The sequence below is a fragment of the Schistocerca serialis genome, chromosome 1, assembly GCF_023864345.2.
Source record: "Schistocerca serialis cubense isolate TAMUIC-IGC-003099 chromosome 1, iqSchSeri2.2, whole genome shotgun sequence".
Classification (NCBI taxonomy): domain Eukaryota; kingdom Metazoa; phylum Arthropoda; class Insecta; order Orthoptera; family Acrididae; genus Schistocerca; species Schistocerca serialis.
Genome location: NC_064638.1, coordinates 1,261,226,956 through 1,261,252,088, shown reverse-complemented (window position 1 = coordinate 1,261,252,088; position 25,133 = coordinate 1,261,226,956). Strand labels below are relative to the sequence as shown.

The 25,133-nt window shown below is 41.4% G+C and overlaps 1 protein-coding gene and 1 pseudogene across 1 annotated transcript in view; both read right to left on the bottom strand.

The window, feature by feature from the left end:
- LOC126456806 (Down syndrome cell adhesion molecule-like protein Dscam2) overlaps positions 1-25,133 on the bottom strand; it is a 567,168-nt gene that overhangs the window by 147,170 nt on the left and 394,865 nt on the right. The window contains 5 exon segments of the mRNA XM_050092599.1: positions 2,118-2,259; positions 10,097-10,264; positions 15,635-15,766; positions 15,874-16,012; positions 23,838-23,983. Coding sequence (XP_049948556.1) covers positions 2,118-2,259; positions 10,097-10,264; positions 15,635-15,766; positions 15,874-16,012; positions 23,838-23,983 — 727 coding nt within the window.
- Positions 16,599-16,716, bottom strand: LOC126427093 (5S ribosomal RNA; annotated as a pseudogene).

The window sequence follows — 25,133 nt, the reverse complement described above, 5'->3', positions numbered from 1 at the left end:
GCTTGCAATTGAGTGCAAAGCAAGCGGAAGTTCTGAAAAATGTTGGTAGGTGCCGCCACAACTAACTTCTGCCTTCGAATATATGTAGCGCTACACAGGCATGCTTTGTAGGCACAAAGATAAATACTGGCGTCGAAACCTCTGCGTCAGTAAATAAATTTAAAAAAAAAGGTGGAAGACGAGCTTTTTTTTTCTTCGCCCCGAGTTTCGACCACTGCATTTTCACACATTATCCAACGAAGTAAATACAAATTTCGTATTGTTCATCTTCGAATGTAGCAGAATTTCAATGTACTATGAAAATCCGACTGGTAAGACTGTTTGGGATGTTTGTCAATATGACCAACTCTACGTTCTGAATTTTTTCCTACCTGTGAGAAGAGATGGTTGCTAATAGTAACCTGATGAAATGTGAATCAATGCAGTATTCTCTTCACCATAAAAATAATACGAATATAAACATTTTGCCATGTATTCTTTCGTGTTTGCTGCTATCTCATTTAAATCCTGTCTGCCTAATAAACTACGAAACTAGAGTGAGAAAACAGCAAACGCGGAAGAATATACGTATCGTGTCATGTTTATTTTCATATTATTCTTATGCCTAATAGAGATACAGTCAGAAATGAAGCACGGCAACTGACTAGATTTTTAAATCTAAGATGACTCTAATTTCTGTGCAGAATTCGATGTACTAAAGAAGCGGCCGCAAAGATTTTCAAACGGAGAAAAATTTTCGCCAAACACTCGTTCAGAACATCCTCTATCATTGGGCTCTTGTTGATCATTATCAAAGAAAGCAGCAGTGTAAGTAACAACAAATAACAGTCTCTTGCCATTGTTTCGCTAATGAGACGATTCCTCTCTCTATATCAGTCTCTCTCTCTCTCTCTCTCTCTCTCTCTCTCTCTCTCTCTCTCTCTCTCTCTCTCTCTTTTTTAAAGCGGCGGTAGCGCGCACAAAAGCAAGCCATGCCGCGAGCGGCGACAGACCGTAAACACGCACTATGAGAATGTGACAAACAATGCATGACACAGTACAGTAATGCATTTTCAGCTTAGAGTGACGTAAACACCTATAACAAAGAAAACGGCACTTATCAGATCAAAGCAAAATAAGCAATCGATTCAAACCAGACGAAACACGTGAAAAAGGAAGGGTACCCGTATAAATATGGACGGAGCTCCTGACGCACAGCAATGGCTACCTCGTAAAGCTTAACTGCTAAGCTTACGACTCGAACCAAACAACTGTAGCTGTATCGTCATTCATTCAACCTAAATTATGTCTCATATTACAATGGACCAACTTTGTTTCAATTTGGAGGTGTGGCCTAAAACTTTTCTCTCCCCTTGAATTTCGAGTCTCAAATTTCAGGTGTGGCTTAGATTCGGGAATTTTTTTTTCCTTTATTTCGAGTCTCATTTTTCAGGTGCGGCTTAGATTCGAGTAAATACGGTAACACCATGACACATACACAAATTTCAATACAGCGAACAGACACATCAATGACTGGATGGGGCGGGGGCAGGAGGGGAGGGGGGAGGGGGGGGGGGGGGACTGACTGTGATTTGAACCATGACCACGCAATCACAACAAGATGTCAGTCAACATTTCTCGATATTGCACATATTAAGTTTGGACCATTCACTATTTCTAGTTTTCTTCTTTTTTCAACAGTTGAGTACACCTCCTTCCTGTGTTCAGTTTTTGATGGGATATCCAATGGGCTAACTTACAATTAAATGTGAGGAGGGTGTGATGAGGAGTCTCCCTTATTAGAAACACTGCCGGCTTTACAAACGGCACAGATCAAACCATAAATCTGGTAGCCTTGTTTGTCCAGCATCTCTGTCAATTGACATAGTTTGACATCTATATGTGATACATCATAGTGCATTCACTATGTTGTAACAACAGCCTGCACAGGTGCAAACAAGTTATCACTCTTATCATGATCCACCCGTGAACAGAATGACAAGAAACGAGAATATATGGTACAAAACAAAGTACCATCTGACATACACATTATAGTGGATCACATAGTATGGATGTAGATGAGATGTGAGTGTGATGTTAAATATTGGTAGTATACATGTGATGCATTTCACACTGACCTGTAGCTGTGGTGCAAGCGTTGCCCATTAAACAGCCAATCCACCTGGATTGGGTGGTCTCCTGTTACATCACATTTCAGGGTAACCAGCTCTCCTCGACTGACTGTCACATTCTTTTCCATAACTTCAAATCTCACTGGTTCTGTAACGTATCAGAATTTTAAGTTCAGTGACATTTGTAAAATTGTAGAAGAAAACTGAGTATCCACTTTGTAAGCAGGTTACAGAGAACCTTTAGTAAAGATGCCAATAATCTACATCTACCACTTTTGAAATTTATTTCTAGGCAAATGTGTGTAAAGTTTCTGTGAGAAATGGTAAGATTCTACAAAGACCATAACAGGAATATTTTTCCATGATAGAGATAGAGAAAAATCTACTTATCAAGATGTGGCACATAGATACACAGAAAGGCACAAAATTACCACTATCAGAGCCAATACTTTTTTCTTCTGACCGAAATTAGAAAAAAATTTGAGGAAAAGAAACAAAGTATTTACTAGTTTCTATTTTTTTTCATTTAGTGTTTCTTTCCTGTGCTTTTCATTTTCATTTCACATTTTTCTCATCCTGGATTGTTTATTACATATTTTCTCATTTCTGATATACCTACTAGTTTGTCTTTTACTTCCAGGTTTGAGGTCTTCAAACCTCATCCCATACCACCAATACATTTTCCTCTGTCATGCTGACTAGCAAGTTTTCCTCAATGCATGACCTGGATGACTTTTCCTGTATCTTAAGCTCTAATGGTGTCTTCCAGCCCAATCCTCTCCTTTCATCTGTCAAAAGAAGGAGCCACTGGCTCTGGAAGTTGGCAATGTGTTTCCATCTGCTGCCACTTAGAAGACTTTTCTCTGTCCATATTATAAATATTCCTGGGTAATTCACCACTTTGATAGGAAATATGTAAGATGTGCATTTTCTTTTGGGATTCACTATGGTTACTTCCACAAAATGTGGCTAAACCATCTTTTAACCTAGGGATGCATGAAAGATCTTTGTCACAAAATAATGGAATTCCTGCCCTTCAGGGAAGATTCAAAAAGTCCACTAGTGACAATAAATTTGTTTTTGGATGGGATCTGCCTTGAGCAAACACAATTTTTTTCATCTTTTACCCAGAAATGTTTCACTGAAGTTACAGCATCATCAATGTTTTTCTTCTATTTTCTTTCTATTGAACAACAAGAAAAATGCTCTTTACTATCTATAAATATATAAATTTCACTATCTGTACATAATATATAAATCTGAGTCTTTTTAGGAAACATTCACAAATCTGAAAACACACCAGATTTATCACATATATCTCGTTACTGCATGCTGTGGTTTTTGTGGTTAAAACTATGTCTGCATTACAGGTGTTTTTTTTTCATAATTTATGAAATCCATGGAGAAATTAAAATGTAGAAAATTATTTGTATCAAACATTAGCAAGTGGGAATGTTAAAGGTCAACATTATTTTGTTGAAGATTGTTTATATAAGCTTGAGTGTGTGTGTGTGTGTGTGTGTGTGTGTGTGTGTGTGTGTGAGTGGCTTAGTGTCATCTGAAGGTTCTTTGATGGCACAGAACAAAGTTCCATTGTGGAGAGCTTCATATTCATTCATTACTTCTTTTCCTTAGACATGGCTTTCTGTGTTCAGCACTTTTCATCAATTACTAGTGTGTTTTTTAAATTTTTTTTTTAGGATGTGCTGTTGCCGTATTTGAGAATTTTTAAGCCTGTGTTAATGTTTGTTAGTCTGTGTTTCATTTCTGTAAGATGTTCTGCAAATGTAGTATGACAGCTGTTACATTCTAGCGTACTTCTGTGTATCTAACTGCTTGTCTGTCCAACATAAATAAATTGCAGTCCTGACATGTAAGTCAATAAAAATAAAATATGTTGACTTCTCTGTATTGGTATAGGTTGTCCTCAGTTTTATTTGTGTTGAGTCTACATCTACATTTAAGTGATTACTCTGCTATTCACAATTAAGTGCCTGGCAGAGGGTTCAATGAACCACCTCCAAGCTGTCTCTCTACTGTTCCACTCTCGAACTGCACAGGGGAAATACAAGCACTTAAATTTTTTCTGTGCAAGCTCTGATTTCTCTAATTTTATCATGATGATCATTTCTTCCCTACATAGGTGGGTGCCAACAGAATATTTTCACAATCAGAGGAGGAAACTGGTGATAGAAATTTCATGAGAAGATCCCGTCACAACGAAAAGCGCCTTTGTTTCAATGATTGCCACTCCAATTCACTTATCATGTCTGTGGCATTACCTCCCCTATTTCGTGATAATACAAAACAAGCCGCCCTTCTTTGAACTTTTTCAGTATCATCTGTCAGTCCCACCTGATAAGGATCCCATTCCGCACAGCAATACTCCAGAATAGGGCAGACAAGTGTAGTGTAAGCAGTCTCTTTAATATATCTGTTGCACCTTCTAAGTGTTCTGCCAATGAATCACAGTCTTTGGTTTGCTCTACCCACAACATTATCTGTGCGATCATTCCAGCTTAGGTTATTTGTCATTGTAATCCCTAAGTATTTAGTTGAATTTACAGCCTTTAGATTTGTGTGACTTATCGCGTAATCGAAATTCAGTGGATTTCTTTTAGTACTCATGTGAATAACTTCACACTTTTCTTTATTCAGGGCCAACTGCCACTTTTCGGACCACACAGATATCTTATCCAAATCATTTTGCAATTCATTTTCGTCATCTGATGACTTTACAAGATGGTAAATGTCAGCATCATCTGCAAATAATCTAAGAGGGATACTCAGATTGTCTCCTATGTCATTAATATAGATCAGGAACAATTCAGGGCTTATAACACTTTCTTGGGGAATGCTGGATATTACTTCTGTTTTACTTGATGACTTTCTGTCTATTACTATGAACTGTGACTTTTCTGACAGGAAATCACGAATCCAGTCGCACAACTGAGGTGATATTCCACAGGCACACAGTTTGACTAGAAGACGCTTGTGACGAACGATGTCGAAAGCCTTCTGAAAATCTAAAAATATGGAGTCAGTTTGATATCCCCTGCAATAGCACTCATTACTTCAGTAGTATAAAGAGGTAGTTGTGTTCTGCAAGAATGATATTTTCTGAATCCATGCTGACTGTGTGTCAGTAAATCATTTCTTCAAGGTACGTCTTAATGTTCGAATACAGTATATGTTCCAAAACCCTACTGCAAATCGACATTAGTGATATGGGCCGGTAATTCAGCGGATTACTCCTACTTCCCTTTCTGGGTATTGGCGTGACTTGAGCAACTTTCCAGTCTTTAGGTACGGAACTTTCTGTGAGCAAGCATTGCTAAATATGGAGCTATTGCATCTGCATACTCTGAAAGGAACCTGACTGGTATACCATCTGCACCAGAAGCCTTGCCTTTATTAAGTGATTTTAGCTGCTTTGCTACAGCGAGGATATCCACTTCTATGTTTCTCATCTTCACAGTTGTTCTTGATTGGAATTCAGGAATATTTACTTCATCCTTTTTGTGGAAGGAATTTCGGAAAACCATGTTTAATAATTCTGCTTTGGTGGCACTGTCATCAGTGACTTCACCATTGTTGTCGTGCAGTGAAGGTATTGATTGCGTCTTGCCACTGGTGTGCTTTATATATGACCGGAATCTCTTTGGATTTTCTGCCAGATTCCGTGACAGAGTTTCATTGTGGAAATTATTAAAAGCATCTCGCACTGAAGCACGTGCTATATTTCAAACTTCTGCAAAACTCTACCAATCTTTGGGATTTTGCGTTCTTTTAAATTTGGAACGCTTTTTTTGTTGCTTCTGCAACAGTGATCTGACTCATTTTGTGTACCATGGGGGATCAGTACCATCACTTATTAATTTATGTGATATATAAGCTTCAATTGCTGCCGACACTATCTCTTTGAAATCATTCCACATCTTTTCTACCCTTAAGTGATCATATCGAAAGGAGTGGAGACTGTCTTTTAAAAAGGGCATTAAAAGCATTTGTATCAGCTTTTTTAAATAGATGTACCTTGTGTTTCTTTTTGATGATTGTGGGTGTTACGGTATTTAGCCTAGCAGCAACTGCCTTGTGGTTGCTAATCCCTGTATTCATGATACTCCCTATTTGTTCAGGATTATTTGTTGCTAAGAGGTCAAGTATGCTTTCACAACCATTTACGCTTCGTGTAGGCTCATGAACTAATTGTTCAAAATAATTTTCTGAGAAAGCATTCAGTACAATTTTGGATGACGTTTTATGCCTGCTGCTGGCTTTAAACATATTATTTTTCCGGCATACCGAGGGTATATTGATGTCGCCACCGACTATAATTGTATGAGTGGAATACCTATTTGAAATGAGCCTCAAGTTTTCTTTGAACTGTTCAGCAACTATATCTTCTGAGTCGGGGGGTCAGTAAAACCACCCAATTAATACCAGAATGAGATTTTCACTCTGCAGCGGAGTGTGCGCTGATATGAAACTTCCTGGCTGATTAAAACTGTGTGCCCGGCCGAGACTCGTACTTGGGAACTTTGCCTTTTGCGGGCAAGTGCTCTACCATCTGAGCTACCGAAGCACGACTCACGCCCGGTCCTCACAGCTTTACTTCTGCCAGTATCTCGTCTCCTACCTTCCAAACTTTACAGAAGCTCTCCTGCGAACCTTGCAGAACTAGCACTCCTGAAAGAAAGGATACTGCGGAGACATGGTTTAGCCACAGCCTGGGGGATGTTTCCAGAATGAGATTTTCACTCTGCAGCGGAGTGTGCGCTGATATGAAACTTCCTGGCAGATTAAAACTGTGTTCGAGTCTCGGTCGAGCACACAGTTTTAATCTGCCAGGAAGTTTCATCCAATTAATAGTTTAGTCTGATTGTCAAGTGTAACCTCTACCCATACTACTCTGCAGGAACTATCTACTTCAATTTCACTATAAGGCAAACTACTTCTGACAGCAATAAATACTCCACCACCAACCGTATTTAACCTATCCTTTGTGAACACTGTTAGATCGTTTGAAAAAATTTCGGCTGAACTTCTTTCCGGCTTTAGCCAGCTTTCTGTGCCTGTAACTATTTGAGCTTCAGTGCTTTCTATTAGGTCTTGGAGCTCTGTTTCTTTCCCAACACAGCTATGACGATTTACAACTACAATACCGATCATTTCTACAACTACCTTACTGTGCTTTACCTGCCCTCTTTTAGACGGACACCCTTTCTGTGGTTTCCTGAGACCCTCTAACCTAAAAAACTGCCCAGTCCCTTCCACACAGCCACCGCTACCTGTATAGCTGCTTCCTGCGTGTACTGGACTCCTGACCTATTACGCAGAACCCGGAAACCCACCATCCGATGGCGCAAGTCAAGGAATCTGCAGCCTACACAGTCACACAACCACCTGAGCCTCTGATTCAGACCCTCCCCTTGGCTCTGCACCAAAGAACCACAGTCAGTACTGTTGACAATGCTGCAGATGGTGAGCTCCGCCTTAATCTCGGAAGCAAGACTGGCAGTCTTTACCATTTCCACTAGCCACCTGCGAGAGAGTCTCCTCCGATCCAAAGCAACACACGTCACTGGTACCGACATGGGCTACCAACTGCAGTTGGCTGCACCCTGTATTCTTCATGGCACCTGGAAGCACACTTTCCACATCTGGAATGACTCCCCCTGTCATGCACATGGAGTGCACACTTGCTTCCTTCCCCTCCTTGGCAGCCATGTTCCTAAGGGTCCCCATTACGCACCTAATGTTGAAGCTCCCAACTACCAGCAAACCCACCCTCTGTGAATGCCCAGACTTTGCAGGCCAAGAAGCTTCCTCTGGAACAGGGTGAACAACTGCATCTGGCTCAGAGACTTCGTCAGCCACAGATAACGCCCGAAACCTGTTTGTCTAACGAACCAGGGAGGCCCTACGATCAGCCCCACAGAAAGTCTTCCACTGCCTGCCAGACTTTGGAATGATCTCCCATTCAACCACGGGTGAGGGGTCAACCTCAGTGCAGGCAGTACCTGGGGCAGACACAGCAGCGGATCGATCGGGGGGACATGTGGGTCGTGCTCGACATTCGACATTCCTTGCATCCCCGCGTACGACCCTCCACAATGATGCCCCTTGGCAGCAGCCTCAAGCTGTGTGACAGAAGCCAACATTACCTGCAGCTGTGAGCAAAGGGTCACCAACTCAGCTTGCATCTGAACACAGCAATCACAGTGCCTATCCATTTCTGAACACGCTCCTGTTTGAAACTCACAGAAATATGTAATAAACAAACGGTGTACTTGCCTTATTAGCAGCAGGAACTTGCGGTGCTCTCTCATTGGTGGGCTAACTGACACTGAGCTGTTCTAAGCAAAACAAACGAAAGCCTGTACAATATGAGGGTCCATACAATGGTCGATAGCAACAGCGGTACTGTACACTACACTGTTTTTAAAATGAAATGAAATGTTTCTCCCAGTAAGCACTCAAACACAGAAGAAATTACAAAAAATATACTAGTAATTACAAAGGAAACTGAAAAGAAGGCTACTGTCTGAAGCTCACAGAAATATGTAATAAACAAACGGTGTAGTCGCCTTATTAGCAGCTGAAACTCGCGGTGCTCTCTCACTGATGGTCTAACTGACACTGAGTTATCTGTTGTACATTATTTTTTCAGTATGTTGCCTGTATTGTGGGCTGCTTTGTTGTTGTAAGTGAGAGTGTCTTCTGCTTGTTGCTGTGAGTGTTCCTTTTTAACATGTGTGTTCTGCTTGCTTGTGTTCTGTGTGCTTACATTCTGCGCTTGTGCGTTTGGGATGACCTGTTTGTTTTCGTGTGCTAGGTGTCCCTTTTCAATTATTATTATTATTTTTTTTTTTTGTGGTTCAGTTTGTTTGTAATTTCTGTGTTGTATCCATTCTCCACAGCTAATTGTTTGATTATCTGTAGTTAATTTTTGTAGTTGTCTTGGCTGAGTAGAATTTTATTCAGTTTGTGCAGCTTATGTTGGAAACTGGCTTGTTTGCGTGTAATTGGGTGGTTTGAGTTTTGTGTATAGCTGTGTTGGTGGTTGTGACTTTCCTGTGAACGAAGATGACTTAAAATTGGTGTATGTAGAATTACAGCACAATTCCATTCCTGTCCCTCACTTATTATTCCTCACACAGCATAACAAAGATGACTGTCTGAGTTGTATTCCTAAACAGTTTGAGGACCTGTATTGCAACAACAAAGTACACATATACAAACCTATTAATAAGAACCAAACTATAACAAAAACTTATCACAGGATCAGGTTTGGTCATGAACATCTCATTTATTTAGGATTTACTATAGGCAGGAATATAAAATGCGACTAACACTTAAATAGGCAAGATGGAAAGGTCTGAATCAGTCATAAAGTAATGGAAAATTACGGATACTGTATAAATGGCACTGCATGTAAAAGACTTGGGTGATCAGTTGCTAGGTATTGCTTATATTTATAGGTCCTAAACGTGTTATGTTAATGAATGATATTGAAAAAACACTGACAATAACAGCATCATAATCATGAGAAAAAAGGACAAAAAGTTTCATTGCCTAAACTCAAGGATATCCTGAGATTTCTTGTAGACAGTCACTTTTAGAATATCAAAAAGATGTTAAAAACCAGTAAGTACACTGAGCACACATCAGTCAAGGAAAGAATAAGATTAAATTCTGCACATGAAAAACCGATAGAATACTAACTTTTCACATGATCATTCATTCTAAGGAAAGAAACATGAAACATATTGCATGCCATGTTTCTCATTGTATTCCATTAGCACATTTTTTTCTCTTGGTCTACAGAAAAAAGCACCTTTCATTTAAAAAACATCGACATGCATAAAAAGTACTGTGTTTCATCATATGTTGCTGTATCTTCTACCCTGGGTTACTTTGGCAACTAAAAACAGGGGTAAAAAAGATTAATACAGATACCAAAAACAAACTGTTTCTATTACCATTGACCGATATCTCAACAACCTTACTGAGGCCAGCACCAATACTGTTATCCGCACGACATAAGTAGAAACCTTCCACCTCTGATGATGCAGATGGAATGAAAAGTGTCCCATTTGCCATCACAACTATTTGGGAGTCTGCTGAGTCGATTGGTTGGAAATCTGATGCTTTGCCACCTGTACAAAAAAATAAAAATGTGGAATTTTAATTCTTGACAATGAATTGTAAGTTCTCTTTAGGCTCCTGCAAAAATAGATTTTGTATACTGAGAGATAAAACTTCCTGACAGACTAAAACTGTGTGCCAGACTGGGACACAAACCAGGAGCCTTGCCTTTTGTGTGCACTGCTCCTGTCAGCTATGGTATCCAAGCATAACTTGCATCCTGTCCTCACAGCTTTACTTCCACTAGTGCCTGTCTCCTACTTTCCAAACTTTACATATGGTCTCCTGTGTACCTACCCTATATGGCACACACTTTTAATCTGCCAGGAAGAACACCACACACTCCATCTTATGATGAAGGATCTATTCTAGAAATTAAGAGATAGATCCACCTCACCCCCCCCCCTCCTCCCCGCCGCCCCACAATGTGTCACACTGCAGAATGGAAATCATTCATTAAGATGGATAATTAAAAAATGGTTACTTTTACTGAAAGTGGGAGGCAAAATCAATATTGGAGTGAGTGGCACTATCACATTATTACTGGTCATATTACAATTCTTTGCAGAGGATAAGTCATCTGTTGATTATAATGAGGAAGAAATGTTCTAAACTCACAGTGAAAATAGTTGCACATCATTTCTGGGCCATAACTTGAACTTTCAGCGACTATACTCACCCACTTTATCAAATGCAAAACATTCTCATTGCTGTATCACATCTCACTGTGTTCTCTGCATGTACTGCACTAATGAATCAAGACAATGCTGCTGTCTTTGTCTATTAGCTGCCAATGTTTGACTCCATACACTGCAATTCCATTTCAGTGATGCTTGGGCTACTGTGATGTTCTCCTGAGATCAACTTGCAATATGGTCATTTTGGCTCAAATAAGATAAACCGTTATTTTTAAAAGTTCAGCAACAATTTGGAGTCTCATTTTAATGTCAAAATTTATTCATCAATATTCTCTGTCCACATCTACAGCTGCTCTCTGCAAACCACTGTGAAGTTCATGGCAGAGGGTACTTACTACTGAATCACTTATTAGGGCTTCTTTCCTATCTACATATGTATACTGGCAGAAGAATGAGTGCTTAAATTTAGACAGTGATTCAGATTCCCCAACTAGTCTGTGTGTCAACAGGGAAAACACATCAGAGATACTTGAGCTCCAGACAACAGCCGCAGCTTGCGCCTGCGTGATGTGCAGCTGCTGTGGCGAGCATGTCAGGTCATGCTGTCGTCTAACAAGCATTTACTGCTAAATACTGCAGCCTGGCTATTGCTAGCTGGTCACTGGAGCCTTAAGTTACACACCACTGAACAGTAGAATTTTCACCTTGTCTGATTTATGGTTGCGATTTGGATTGATGCCTGGATTGTTTAGTGTACAACTTTGTTACACTCTGGACTTGTATTGGATATTCATTCACTTTGTTGTCTCTGCTGTCTTTTGTCTCCAGAACTGCCAGTTTCATTCCACTGATCTTTGTGTTAGCATCAGTGTAAGTCATCATAAACCATGCTCAACCTAAGCAAAGGAGGATAGGAGAGTAGCAATGAGAACTTTCTCACTGTGTAACAGTTCCAGTGAGGCCTTTCATTATTCATTCTATCTCTCCTTGTTACTCCTATCCTATCTCTAAGGAACTTCATTTCACATGATTGTAATCTGCTTACACCTCTTATCTTTCTTAAAGAAATTTTGTTCAGAAGTCTCTTGTTAGTGAAAACTTTATTATTTTCACCTTAATTAATACTACATTGCTGCATTAAATTTAATAATACAATCTGTAAACCTACTATTTACTATGTGTGTGGGTCAAATATGACTGGAGAATCACATTTTCTTTTAAATCTACTTATCCTTCAATGAAATGTCTTTTTCTGCCATGGAACCTTCAGGATTTGATCAATTTCTACTTGAACCTGTATGCACCTCCAATTTCTGCTTCTTCTACATGATTCAGCATAATGACTGTTTTAATTTTTGATTCAGAAGATTAAGGCAAGAGAATAATGGACAGGAACCATAAGTGATATTTCCAAAAAAGGAAGGAAGGTTGGTTTTACAGACAGAGCATAAGTTCAGACAGTGTCAAGGACGAGGAAGAAAACTGGCTGTGCCTTTTCAAAGGAACCACGCCGGCATTTGCCTGGATTGATTCAGGGAACTCATAGAAAGCCTAAACCTGGATGGCTCGATGCAGGTTTGAACCATCATCTCCTGAACGTGAGTCAAGTGTGTTAACCACTGCACCACTTTTTTAGTTTTTGTAAAGATACACATGGGATATCACTATTGACAACCTGATATATACACATCAAATTTTGAAAGAATTCTGAAAGCTAAATATGAATTTTGGCTTCTGAAGAGGAACAGAATCATGCTTCTACATACATAATAGTAAGGAAAATACAAACAGAACCAACTGCAAAGTTCTTGTGGTCACAGTTCAGCTTCCTCAAGGAACATAAACTTCTTGGATACCATACATAAATGGCTTTTGCTATCCACCTCTCATTATGTATTCCTTTGGAACATGGAAGATACTCCATGACTTAAGAGAATCTGCAGTTAATTCAAAAACTACAGATATAATTGTGTCACATCTTCTATGGCTGCAGGGTAAATACAAATGATCGTTTTCCAAAATGTTTTCAATCAAAACACATTCACCTCCAAAAGGGGACGCATTTTATGCCATTGTGACAGAGACTGTGATTCTGTGTGAATGAATGTGTGTGTATTTTATTTTCTGAAGGATTTGGCCAAAAGCTAATTTTGTAACAGGCTTTATGTTCTTCCTATCTGCTACCCACTGTAAAGATGACATTTGAGCTGCAATTCTATCCTTCTCCTTATATTGTTGTTTTAACAGAAAAAAGATTCAGTGTGAGTTTCATGGACGACTGTTTCTGTAGTTAGTTAAATGACCAAAATTTGTGTAAACTTAGCAGCATTGACCTAGTAATGGATTTTTCTTTTATTTTATTTCCAAATATATTTGTGCATAATATTTATCATTACATTAATATGTAATTTACAGAGTTGTTGATTTTTATATCCGTTTCACCTGCCTGTTCTCACTCAGAAGTTCTCTTTCTTTCAAACAACTGATGACTGATTCCATACATGTACCTTGGGGCATTTTCGAACTACTCACTGACCAAAAATTGGTTACCTTTCCCCATTGTAAAGGTCTTCAAAGCAACAGTATGTGCTAATTTGTCACAGGTTTGAGGGAAAAAGGTCTTGTTTCTTTTCACTTGTTAAGTTTTGAAGATCTCCCAGCACATTTATGTAGTTGCTGCCATTGCTGATATAAACCTTCTAATTTTAGTTCACTGTTTCTGAGCTGTTGTGTTGGAAGTCATTAACTTTCCAAATAAATTTTCACTTTCCACAAAGTGTGACACTTTAACTATGCAACAATTTGCACACCCACAAATTGTAGAAGAAAACTGTTAATGTTGGTTTGACAGATGATAGTTTATTTCCAGTTATTTCATATTACCAATTCCTAAACAAATATATACAGTTTCCTGTAAATGAACTGCAAACCAGTACAATGGACTTGCTGTGACTAGACACTTCCCTCAAAAGTGGATGACAATTGAGGTTGTCAGCACTTGATCATAAAGAGGTTCTGTAAATGTTACTTCCATTCGGCTTGTTCTGGGCTCTCTCTGCCCGGCTTGTGACCTGTCACATCATCTGACTAATGTGATATTTTCTGAGAACACATTAAGCTATGCAAATCAAAGTAAACAGTCTGTCTACATGAAGAAATCAATGAATTTACCAAGCAGAAGTGATGCTTGTGTGTACTTGATTCTTTCTTTCTTCTCTTTTTTTTTTTTTTTTTTTTTTTTTTGGGGGGGGGGGGGGGTGCATTTATCTAAAAGGCATATAGCACACTATTAGATAAAGAAGGAACAGTGAATAAGTAAAAATGGACTGTTCTCAAAAAGGAATGATCACCAATAAACTACTTCTCAAAGATGAACATGTTTGCCCATCTCTAGTTCCTATACCATCCTTGAGCATCTGAGCACTAACAGTCTTTAATAAGTGCAGCATTTCTCTGGGTTTTGTGCAAGGTATTTTGATAAAATTCTACCAAGATCACCATAGGAGGCCTCATGCATTGCCTTTTTCAAAGCTAAAAGCATTTCAGTTTCAGTTTCTCTATTTTTCCCTATGCTTTGTTTTACACCTATTATGCAGTAGTCACTGTTTCTTCAGAAGTTTTTATACATACTCTGTATACCAAGGAGGGTCTTTCCCATCATCAACTGTTCTGTTAGGTAGGTATGTATGTATCCAGCACCTGGTCAGCTCTTCTTGTCAACTTCAGTCACAGTTCAACTACATGCTCCAAGTCAGAGATAAGTGTTTATTATTATTATTACGCTAAGTTATTTAATGGGAGTTCCAGTGTGAAAAGATCAATGTTGTACAGTGGCATGCAAACTCTTAATTAACCGGTTATTTAAAAGTATTTGCTATGAGTTGTGTTTTTGATAATAGATTGTATTGTTTGTTTACTTCTTCATTAAGATATGACACAAATGGTTATTTATCTCGTTTACTGAACATGCAAATCTTTCTGCTCATTTTATTTGCACTCTGTACTTTGGTACTCAATGTTGGTGGAACTGCTTCATGGTCACTGATAACTGTTTTGATGTAGACATGTTCAAAGGGATCTGTTCTACTTGTAATCATTAGGTCCAATATATTTCCATTATGGTTGGGATTATGAACAATTTGTTCTAAGTAGTTTTCTGAGAAGGGATTTAATACCACTCATCACTTGTAAAATCGTTGTTATTTCAATTGACTAATGGATGATTAAAGTCTCCTCCAGTGATGAAAGTCTAACTGGTGTCTCTTGGAATTTGTGAAGTGTCTATTTCACATTTCTTACTACTGTTGTTATATTAGTATACTGCACTATCTGAATGAAATGAAATACAATTCCTGCCCAGTGTTTCTTCTTTTCAGTCCTGTGGCCTGTTCCTCTTCTGCTGGTTATGAAGTAAAACATGATTCCTACATATCCAAGCCAGGAATGTATATTAACCATGTTCAAAGTTCTCACTGAGACCAGCATTCTAAATAACAAAAGAGACTTTTTGGAGCTCGTTATTCATGCATGTCTTGCAGAACCTGTAAACTCTACCTGTCATAACTCAGCTGACCACTGAATAGCTTGGTTTATCTTTCCTCGATTCATACAGACATTATGCTTCATAAATCTCAGGCCTTCAGAGAACTGGAATGAGTCACGATATGCTGTTAACAGACAAAAGCAGTCACAATAAAATGCAAGTGTAAAGATCTTTTAAAGTGCTTTTACAACAGGTTTTCTCACCTTGACCTTGCATCCAAGAAACAACTGGATGAGGGAAACCTTGTGCCTGGCAATGAACAAACAGTGAATTCCCAGCTAGAGTAGACACATCTTGCGGCTCCATCAACCAACGAGGAGCGACTGAAACAGAATTTATGAGGATGAACATAGTCTCCAGCAATATGTTTGGCTATTTGCAAGGGATTTCTACAAGAGAGAAACATAGTAATGATAAATCATTAACTTACCATTCACCTGCAACTGTGAAGAGTGGTTAGCACTAGCAGCATTATTCGAAGCCACACAGGTGTATGTTCCACTGTGTTGTGAAGACAGCTTATTAAATATAAGCAGACTGAAAAATTCTCCCCCATCTTTTTCTGTGACCTGCATGGTATGAAGATTAATAATGATAGAACATGAAAGCTGTTCGAAGGCAAGCAGCAAGTCTGCAACTTGGTAATAGGAGACATTTGTTAAATTAATAGAGTACTGCTGTCCAAATTTAAATATCGTGACCATCATGTTAGCTTTATAGGCCTATATAACAGAATAATGCTCTAATCTATCATATATCATACTATTTCTCATTTTCATTGTTTTCTCATTGTCTAGGGTTTATAAATACGCTGGTGTCCAAAATTAAAGCAAAAAACGGAAATTATTCAAGGTTGCATTTATTTTGCCACAAAACAATTTAAACAGGCTATAGTAAAGTACAAACAATGTAAAGAATACAGAATATCAACAACTGCAAAAAGCATAGTAAAAGTACTCTGTTGTCAGGCCACAAGTGGCCCATCGGGACCATCCGACCGCCGTGTCATCCTCAGATGAGGATGCGGATAGGAGGGGCGTGTGGTCAGCATACCGCTCTCCCGCTCGTTATGATGGTTTTCTTTGACCAGAACCGCTACTATTCAGTCAAGTAGCTCCTCAATTGGCATCACGAGGCTGAGTGCACCCCGAAAAATGGCAACAGCACACGGCGACCCGGATGGTCACCCATCCAAGTGCCGGCCACTCCCGACAGCGCTTAACTTCGGTGATCTGACGGGAACCGGTGTATCCACTGCGGCAAGGCCGTTGCCTAAAAAGCATAATGGTAGACAAAAATGTTCTTCATTTTTTCTAACTTAACAGATTTGCACACACAATCCAACAACTGATAGCTATGCTCAGCATGGGGTGTGACAACCTCTGGCAGCAATACAGGTCTGGGCATGCTGTGAATGATGTCATCAATCTCATGTTGTGGCAATAACACACATTCTTCCTGCTGAGCAGCTCACATTCTTGACGAGTGATTGGTGGACGCAGATGTGATGCAACCGATCTCCGTAGTGATCCCAGACATACTCTATGGGATTCAAATCAGAAGAGCAAGCAGACCACATCATGCGTGCAATATCTTCTGTTTCCAAGAAAATATCAGTCACCTCTATGAGGTCGAGCTTTATTGTCCTTCAACACAAAGTCAGGCCCACAGCACCTCACAGCAACTACACTAGGTCTCATGATAGCATCACTGTACCTGACAGCAGTTAAACCTTGATGATTCACCCATACAATTTCATTAAAAGCTGTTCAAACGGTGAGCATAATCTCTGCCCACACCATTATGGGATCCACCTCGATATCACTCTCTTTCCACAATGTTGGGTCCCGAGACCGTGTTCCATGTTCCCTCCAGATGCGAATCCATCGAGACTCACAGTCTAGACATATTTGGGACTCATCTGTAAGAAGAACATCGGCCCACTGTTTGAGCATCCAGGCGGCATGTTGACAACTCCACTCTACACATTCCCTTCTGTGATGTCGCGCCAGAGGTACACATACAGAAAATCTCTGACAGTAAAAGCCACTCTGCCAAAGCCTTCTCTACACCATTTGCCTCAATACAACATATCCAGTGGATGCTGTGAGGTCAGATGCCAGTTGCCATGCAAACTAAGGTGATTCCATCATGCCCATACAGCCAAATAATGGTCTACTCTCTGGTACCGCCCTCCGCGGAATCTGAATCCGCGCCAGCTGTCATGGACGACGAAGACCCCTAGAGGTCTCTGCACCAGCTGTGGTGGCACATGCCTCCTGGCCCGCATTTAGTGTGAGGGCGCCACAGTGAAACACATGGTTCCAGCCACCAATCGCAGCACTCCCGATCATGTATTTAAGCACCTGCCTCAAGCTCAGCCAGCGAGTCTTATCGTTGTGTGAGTCTTGACATATCGCCTCGACAACAGACAGCGTGTTTACCGTTCTTGTGTTTTCATTAATATCTTGGATTCATTTGGTTGTCTCTGTTACTCCATTGCTTCTTGCGTGTTGTCCTCATAAGGTCTCTCTCGATCGTCCGTCGTTGCCTCGTGTCTGTCCTTCCCATTTGTTTGTTTATTTGCAGACCACTCTCTGTTTGGTTGTGCTGCACTTCCTCAGCCACCCCACAACCGGAACGGTCACGGTTGCAACAGGTTAAAACAATTTTGGCGATGAGGTAAACAGTGGTAGTTGCTAGCATGGAGGTGAAGTTGGTCTCTCTTCTGGAGCAACAGCAGCAGCTCATGCAGCAGCAGCAGCTCCAGTTAGACAACAGTCGCTGCAGTTTCTAACAGACAAAGTCGATGCCCGGGACGCGTTATCGCAACACCTTCCGTGTCCTCGGGTGTCCAATGCTTTCCCATGTCCACTGTCATTGCCACCCTTTAATGATGCTAAAGAGGACTGGGAAACCTACTTACATAGGCTGAAACTACATTTCACGGCTTTTCAAGTCATGGACGACTCCTTGCAGCAGTCGTTGTTTTTGTCTTGGGCCTCCCCGGACATGTTCTTTCTTCTCTGCAAGTTGGCGCCGTTGTCCAGTCCTGTGGCTCTCTCTTTCCAGGAGATATGCCTTTAGCTTGCAAACTATTATTCCCAATGCTACCATGTGGTCGCCTCTCGGCTGGAGTTCCACCAGTACCATAAACAGCCTGGTCAATTGTGTCCTTCCTGGGTCACGGAATTGCAGGGTCTCAGCCGTCAAAGTGATTTTTCGTGCACCAATCAGCAGTCTTAGGCTTCATATGCAGACTCTCTGATCCAGGAAGTGGTGGTTCAGCTGGCTCCTGATCCTGAGGTCCATACTGCAGCATTGAAACTCAACAACCCCTCCTTGGAAGAGATTCTCCGCATTGCCCACTCCTTTGAAATTGCTCAAGCAGCTAACGAGCGTCTTATGGCACAGCCGCAGGTGGCGGCGATCGAGGTGTCACAGCGGGTTTTGCCCTCGCGACGTCGACGCGTCCCGGCCGACAGAGGCCAGCACCGTCGGGACTTTTTGTTGTCCGACGTCTCTATGGCATCGGCGCCTTCGGTCGCCCCTTGTCGACGGTTGTGCGGTCCACTTCCGTCTTGCCCACAGTGCTTTACTGCACATTCGCGGGCTGATTGTCCCCACCGCTGGAAGACGTGCACGCTATGTAAAAAGGAGGGCCACATCCAATTGAATTGTCATAGTCGCTCGACTAGCTGCCACTCGACTCGCTCCAGTCTTGCCCCTCCTAGGCCTCAAGATACAGTCCGTGCCCTGCAATCAGTCGTCCCACAGGATGACCCATCGTGCGGAAGCTTTTCATCACACTTCGTCTTTTCACTGAGTATGTCAGTTTTCAAGTTGACACTGGGGCCCCCGTCTCCCTGATTAATATGGCGACATATACCCGGCTGGGCTCTCCTGAATGTCACCTCCCGCTCGCCGTTTGGTCGCCTACAGAGACGGTTCCCTTCCCCTTCGTGGGCAGTTCATCGCCCAGGCGACATACAAGGGTGTTCCCTGGCTCCTTACCCTCTTTGTCATTGACCGTCCGTCGGTTTCAAATATTTTTGGCCTGGATGCATTTCAACTGTTTGGATTTTCAATTTCCAACGAAGTTAAGGTCATTTCCACGGATGTTCCTTTTCAGTACTTGGACAATCTGTGCTCCGTTTTTGCGTTGTTGTTTGCAATGGATCTCGGATTTGCTTCCGGATATCAGGCGCAAATCACCCTACAACCAGACGCACTGCCTTGCTTTTTCTGAGCTCGGCCTCTTCCGGTGGACTTATGGCCGGCGGTCAAGCAGGAACTTGATCGGCTCCAGGCTGCTGGCACTCTGGAGCCTGTGCCTTACAGTGCCAGGGCGACGCCATTGGTTGTTATACGGAAACCCAATGGGTCCCTTCGGCTGTGTGGGGACTTCAGTGCTACAGCGGAACACGTGGTTTCAGTGGCCAATCGCGGCACCCCCCGATCATATATTTAAGTGCCTGCCTCTTGCTCAGCCAGCGAGTCTAATCGCTGCGTGAGTTTTGACATATCGCCTTGACAACAGACAGCGTGTTTACCGTTCTTTGTTTTCATTACTAGTGGACATCTTGGATTCGTTTGGTTGTCGCTGTCACTCCGTTGCTTCTTGCGTGGTGTCGTTGTAAGGTCTATCTTGATCGTCCATCATTGTTTCGTGTCCGTTCTTTCCGTTTGTTTGTTTGTTTGTTTGCAGGCCGCTCTCCGTTTGGTCCCACCACGCTTTCTCAGCCACCCCGCGACCGGAACGGTCATGGTTACAACAGGTTACAACATACTCTTTCAGATGTCACATGTGGTCAGTCCTACTCTGGTCTTTGTGATACAGTTTTCATCTGTATCAACTGTCTCCACATTCAAGAAACAACAGAACAATGTACTTAGACACAGGAAGGGGAAATAGCAGTTTGTTGCTTAACCTTTGGACACCACTGTACGCACAGGCCAATATATTCAGTATCTCCGAGGTAAATAATCACAGGTCCAATATCACCTTAAGACCGTATTTATAACGGCCACACATGGTTTAATTTGTGGAAGAAGGGGAGCAGCTCTGTTGTATGCAATGGTGATTTACACAGTATTAAAAGGATTTAAAAGGATGAATACTCATAATACGGTCTAAACCGGCAATGAGCTCATGCAGGACTGCCACCCTTTTGCCACAAATGAAGCAGTGTGTGGATATTATAATCTTCAGAAATTGGACTCTTATCTCATACCATAACTTAACTGGCTTCAATATAAAACACATATTTATCAAAATGAGAAGACTGATGAAAGTACCATGATCCCTACCACAACTTTGGCCCAATTTAATAAAAACAAACTATAACCAAATTGCTCATAGCTCTAAATTAGGACACTCAAAGGCATCCAAATCCAACTTTCTTTGTCAGTCTAAGTTCTAATTTAACAACAATATGGGAAGAAAAGATTGCTATTCACCACATAGAGGAGATGTTGGGTAACAGACAGGCACATTTAAAAAGTATGCTGGAAATATTTTAGCATTCAAACAAAGTCCTTCTGAAAGAGAAAACTCAGAGATATTCGCAAACATATGGCCACTGTCCCCGGGCACTAAGACCTGACTGTGGTAGCAGAATTCTTTTCACTGTGGCTGTCTGAGACTTAACGCCTCTTCGATGTGGCGAGTAGCAATCTATCCTTTCCATATTGTTGTTATTCCATCCTGGACTTTCATTGTTTGATTAACTCTTAATTTAAATTCATTTTAATTCAAATGTGCAATTCCACTCTGCCATACTAGTGATCATCACTTGCATAGTGTGTTGGCAAAATGACATACAGATCTATTAAATAAAATACAGTACGAGTCAGGAGGAAAGGTACTTGCTTTGAGGGGTGATAGTATTAGTGATTCTGAACAAAAAACTTCATATGGACGTATGCCCTATTCCGAATGGCTTCTGAAACAGAATACATTTAATATCACTTTCGTGCATTTTTCTTGATTAACTGAAAAACCGCACCCTCCAGTGAAAACATGCCACAGTACAAAATTAAACTATATTAAATTTCCTACAAAAAAGGTCCTATTCATTTTTTTTCTCTAGAACTAATGGTTTGTGCAAAGAGAGTGCGCAAATGTTGAGAAACTCGCTTGACGCTCATGTGCTGTAGCTTACATAGTTTTTGTAGGTCAATTTTAGGTAGTTTCCAGATTTGATAGACCATAAGTGTCTGTATCAAACTTCGTCTCAACTTGTTACTTCAATATGCTACATCAAATTGTCCTACAAAACCATGTAAGCTACAGCGCATGTGTGTCGAGTGAGTTTTTCAACATTCTCATGCTCTCTTCGCACAAACCATTAGTTCCATAGAAAAAAACGAATAGGACATTTTTTGCAGCAAATTTAATACAGTTTAAATTTGTACTGCAACACATTTTTGCTGGAGGGTGCGGTTTTTGAGCTATTCATGAAAAATGTACAAAAGTGATATTAAATGTGTTCTGTCTCGGAAATCATTCGGAACAGAGCATACGTCCACATGAAGTTTTTTGCTCAGAATCACTAATACTATGACCCCTGATAGCATGTATCTTTCTTCCTGATTCACCCTGAGTACGGTCACCATGGAGCTGAGGTGCTGATGGGTTGCTACGTACTTAAATAAGGTTGACAATGTAGATGAGATTTTCGAAAGTGTTCTTCTTCAGAGCTTGTACAGGAAGACAAACACACACACACAAAAACAAGTGCGCGAAAACAACTGTCCAAAAGCTAAGCAAAGTTTTCAGTTTTGTTTATACACTCCTGGAAATTGAAATAAGAACACCGTGAATTCATTGTCCCAGGAAGGGGAAACTTTATCGACACATTCCTGGGGTCAGATACATCACATGATCACACTGACAGAACCACAGGCACATAGACACAGGCAACAGAGCATGCACAATGTCGGCACTAGTACAGTGTATATCCACATTTCGCAGCAATGCAGGCTGCTATTCTCCCATGGAGACGATTGTAGAGATGCTGGATGTAGTCCTGTGGAACGGCTTGCCATGCCATTTCCACCTGGCGCCTCAGTTGGACCAGCGTTTGTGCTGGACGTGCAGACTGCGTGAGACTACGCTTCATCCAGTCCCAAACATGCTCAATGGGGGACAGATCCGGAGATCTTGCTGGCCAGGGTAGTTGACTTACACCTTCTAGAGCACGTTGGGTGGCACGGGATACATGCGGACGTGCAATGTCCTGTTGGAACAGCAAGTTCCCTTGCCGGTCTAGGAATGGTAGAACGATGGGTTCGATGACGGTTTGGATGTACCATGCACTATTCAGTGTCCCCTCGACGATTACCAGTGGTGTACGGCCAGTGTAGGAGATCGCTCCCCACACCATGATGCCGGGTGTTGGCCCTGTGTGCCTCGGTCGTATGCAGTCCTGATTGTGGCGCACACCTGCACGGCGCCGAACACGCATACGACCATCATTGGCACCAAGGCAGAAGCGACTCTCATCGCTGAAGACGACACGTTTCCATTCGTCCCTCCATTCACGCCTGTCGCGACACCACTGGAGGCGGGCTGCACGATGTTGGGGCGTGAGCGGAAGACGGCCTAACGGTGTGCGGGACCGTAGCCCAGCTTCATGGAGACGGTTGCGAATGGTCCTCGCCGATACCCCAGGAGCAACAGTGTCCCTAATTTGCTGGGAAGTGGCGGTGCGGTTCCCTACGGCACTGCGTAGGATCCTACGGTCTTGGCGTGCATCCGTGTGTCGCTGCGGTCCGGTCCCAGGTCGCCGGGCACGTGCACCTTCCGCCGACCACTGGCGACAACATCGATGTACTGTGGAGACCTCACGCCCCACGTGTTGAGCAATTCGGCGGTACGTCCACCCGGCCTCCCGCATGCCCACTATACGCCCTCGCTCAAAGTCCGTCAACTGCACATACGGTTCACGTCCACGCTGTCGCGGCATGCTACCAGTGTTAAAGACTGCGATGGAGCTCAGTATGCCACGGCAAACTGGCTGACACTGACGGCAGCGGTGCACAAATGCTGCGCAGCTAGCGCCATTCGACAGCCAACACCGCGGTTCCTGGTGTGTCCGCTGTGCCGTGCGTGTGATCATTGCTTGTACAGCCCTCTCGCAGTGTCCGTAGCAAGTATGGGGGGTCTGACACACCGGTGTCAATGTGTTCTTTTTTCCATTTCCAGGAGTGTATTTCCATCAACTGCTCAATACTATCTCAACTATATAGCAAGCTGTGACCTATGCCCCTTCCGTTATTTGAATTCCATACATAACTTTCCATTATCATATACACATAGAGTAAGATATAGCTGGCTGTACATTAGAATTTTCAAAAATTATTAGTTGGGAAAGACAATTGCATGATTACCTGGAGTACGTCTGGTATTGGTCCATTGTCCTTCAACCATGAGAATCGAATAGGGAGGTCACCAGAAGAGACGCTGCAGCTGATCTGTGCTCTTGCCCCTTCTCGCAAGTTGGTTGGGAATATGAAAGGCATTACAATGGGTGGACCTAAAAGATAAAGGCACACACTCTGTATTTACTTGATTCAAAAAGTGCTAGTAAAATAAGACACTATTTTTCTGATGGTTGAAAATTGAAGTGGGCATACCTAACAGAATAAGTACTGCCAATGTGCTGTAAAATCCACAATGAGTTCTCTGCTGCTATCTCACATTCCACACCGATCTATAATGAATCACCCTCCTCTAACATTACCCATTTTTATATAGAGTTAATCTATACCAAGTACACTATCAATTCTAGCATAGGTTAAAATTATCCCCGCTGTTTCACTACAAGAATTCATATGATTTTGGATCTGATGTATTATATTTCAGGCTAAATTGTATAAAAAAAGAAATTAATGGGTTACAATCTATATGTACTAACAGTTGAATCTACTTTTCTTTTAAAAAGAAAGTTTTTAAACTCTTTTGCTTTGTAAACTCTTTGGAATAATGTGAGTACTGCAGAATGTAAGTAGGAGTGGCCATGCCTCTGATGCAAATAGACATTTTCTAAGTTTGTCACCAACTGTGTAATTATTGGTGTTTTTGAATGTGGAAAACGTAAAAATGGTGTGATGTTCAAAGATGTGACAAAGAATAAAATTCAAGAATAATACCGGCAAATCCTTATCAATTATTTAGTCATCAAGAATTGACAAAATCGAAATTTCAGCTGCAAGAATGCACCCCTAGACAAAACTTTTGAGCCATCGAAAACAACGAGATAATGAAGATAAATAAAAAGTTATTCTTTTATATATCTTATGTCTCTTGAAGCTTTCAAAATTTGTGCAAAGGCAGAGAATCTTGATAGTGATGTGTGGGAGGGTAAGGTTACAAACCACTCATAAAAAGGCATACAACTGAGGGACGATTGAGCTATGGAGGACAACTGGCTTAATTTTCATGTGCTACTTTTGTTAAATAGGCATATTCATTGTTAACAGTCTGAATGAAAGGTCACAAAAAGTAGGCACTGGCAGCATTCAGTAATCTGCTGCTAAGCATGTTACACAAGATAATAATGAAAGGGTCTGGTTACAAGAGGGAGTCCAAAAGTAAATACAATTTATTTCTTATGCACAAAGGATAATAATGGCAGGTCCTCCTGTTACATGCCACTACTACATGCTAATTTGAAACAGTTGACC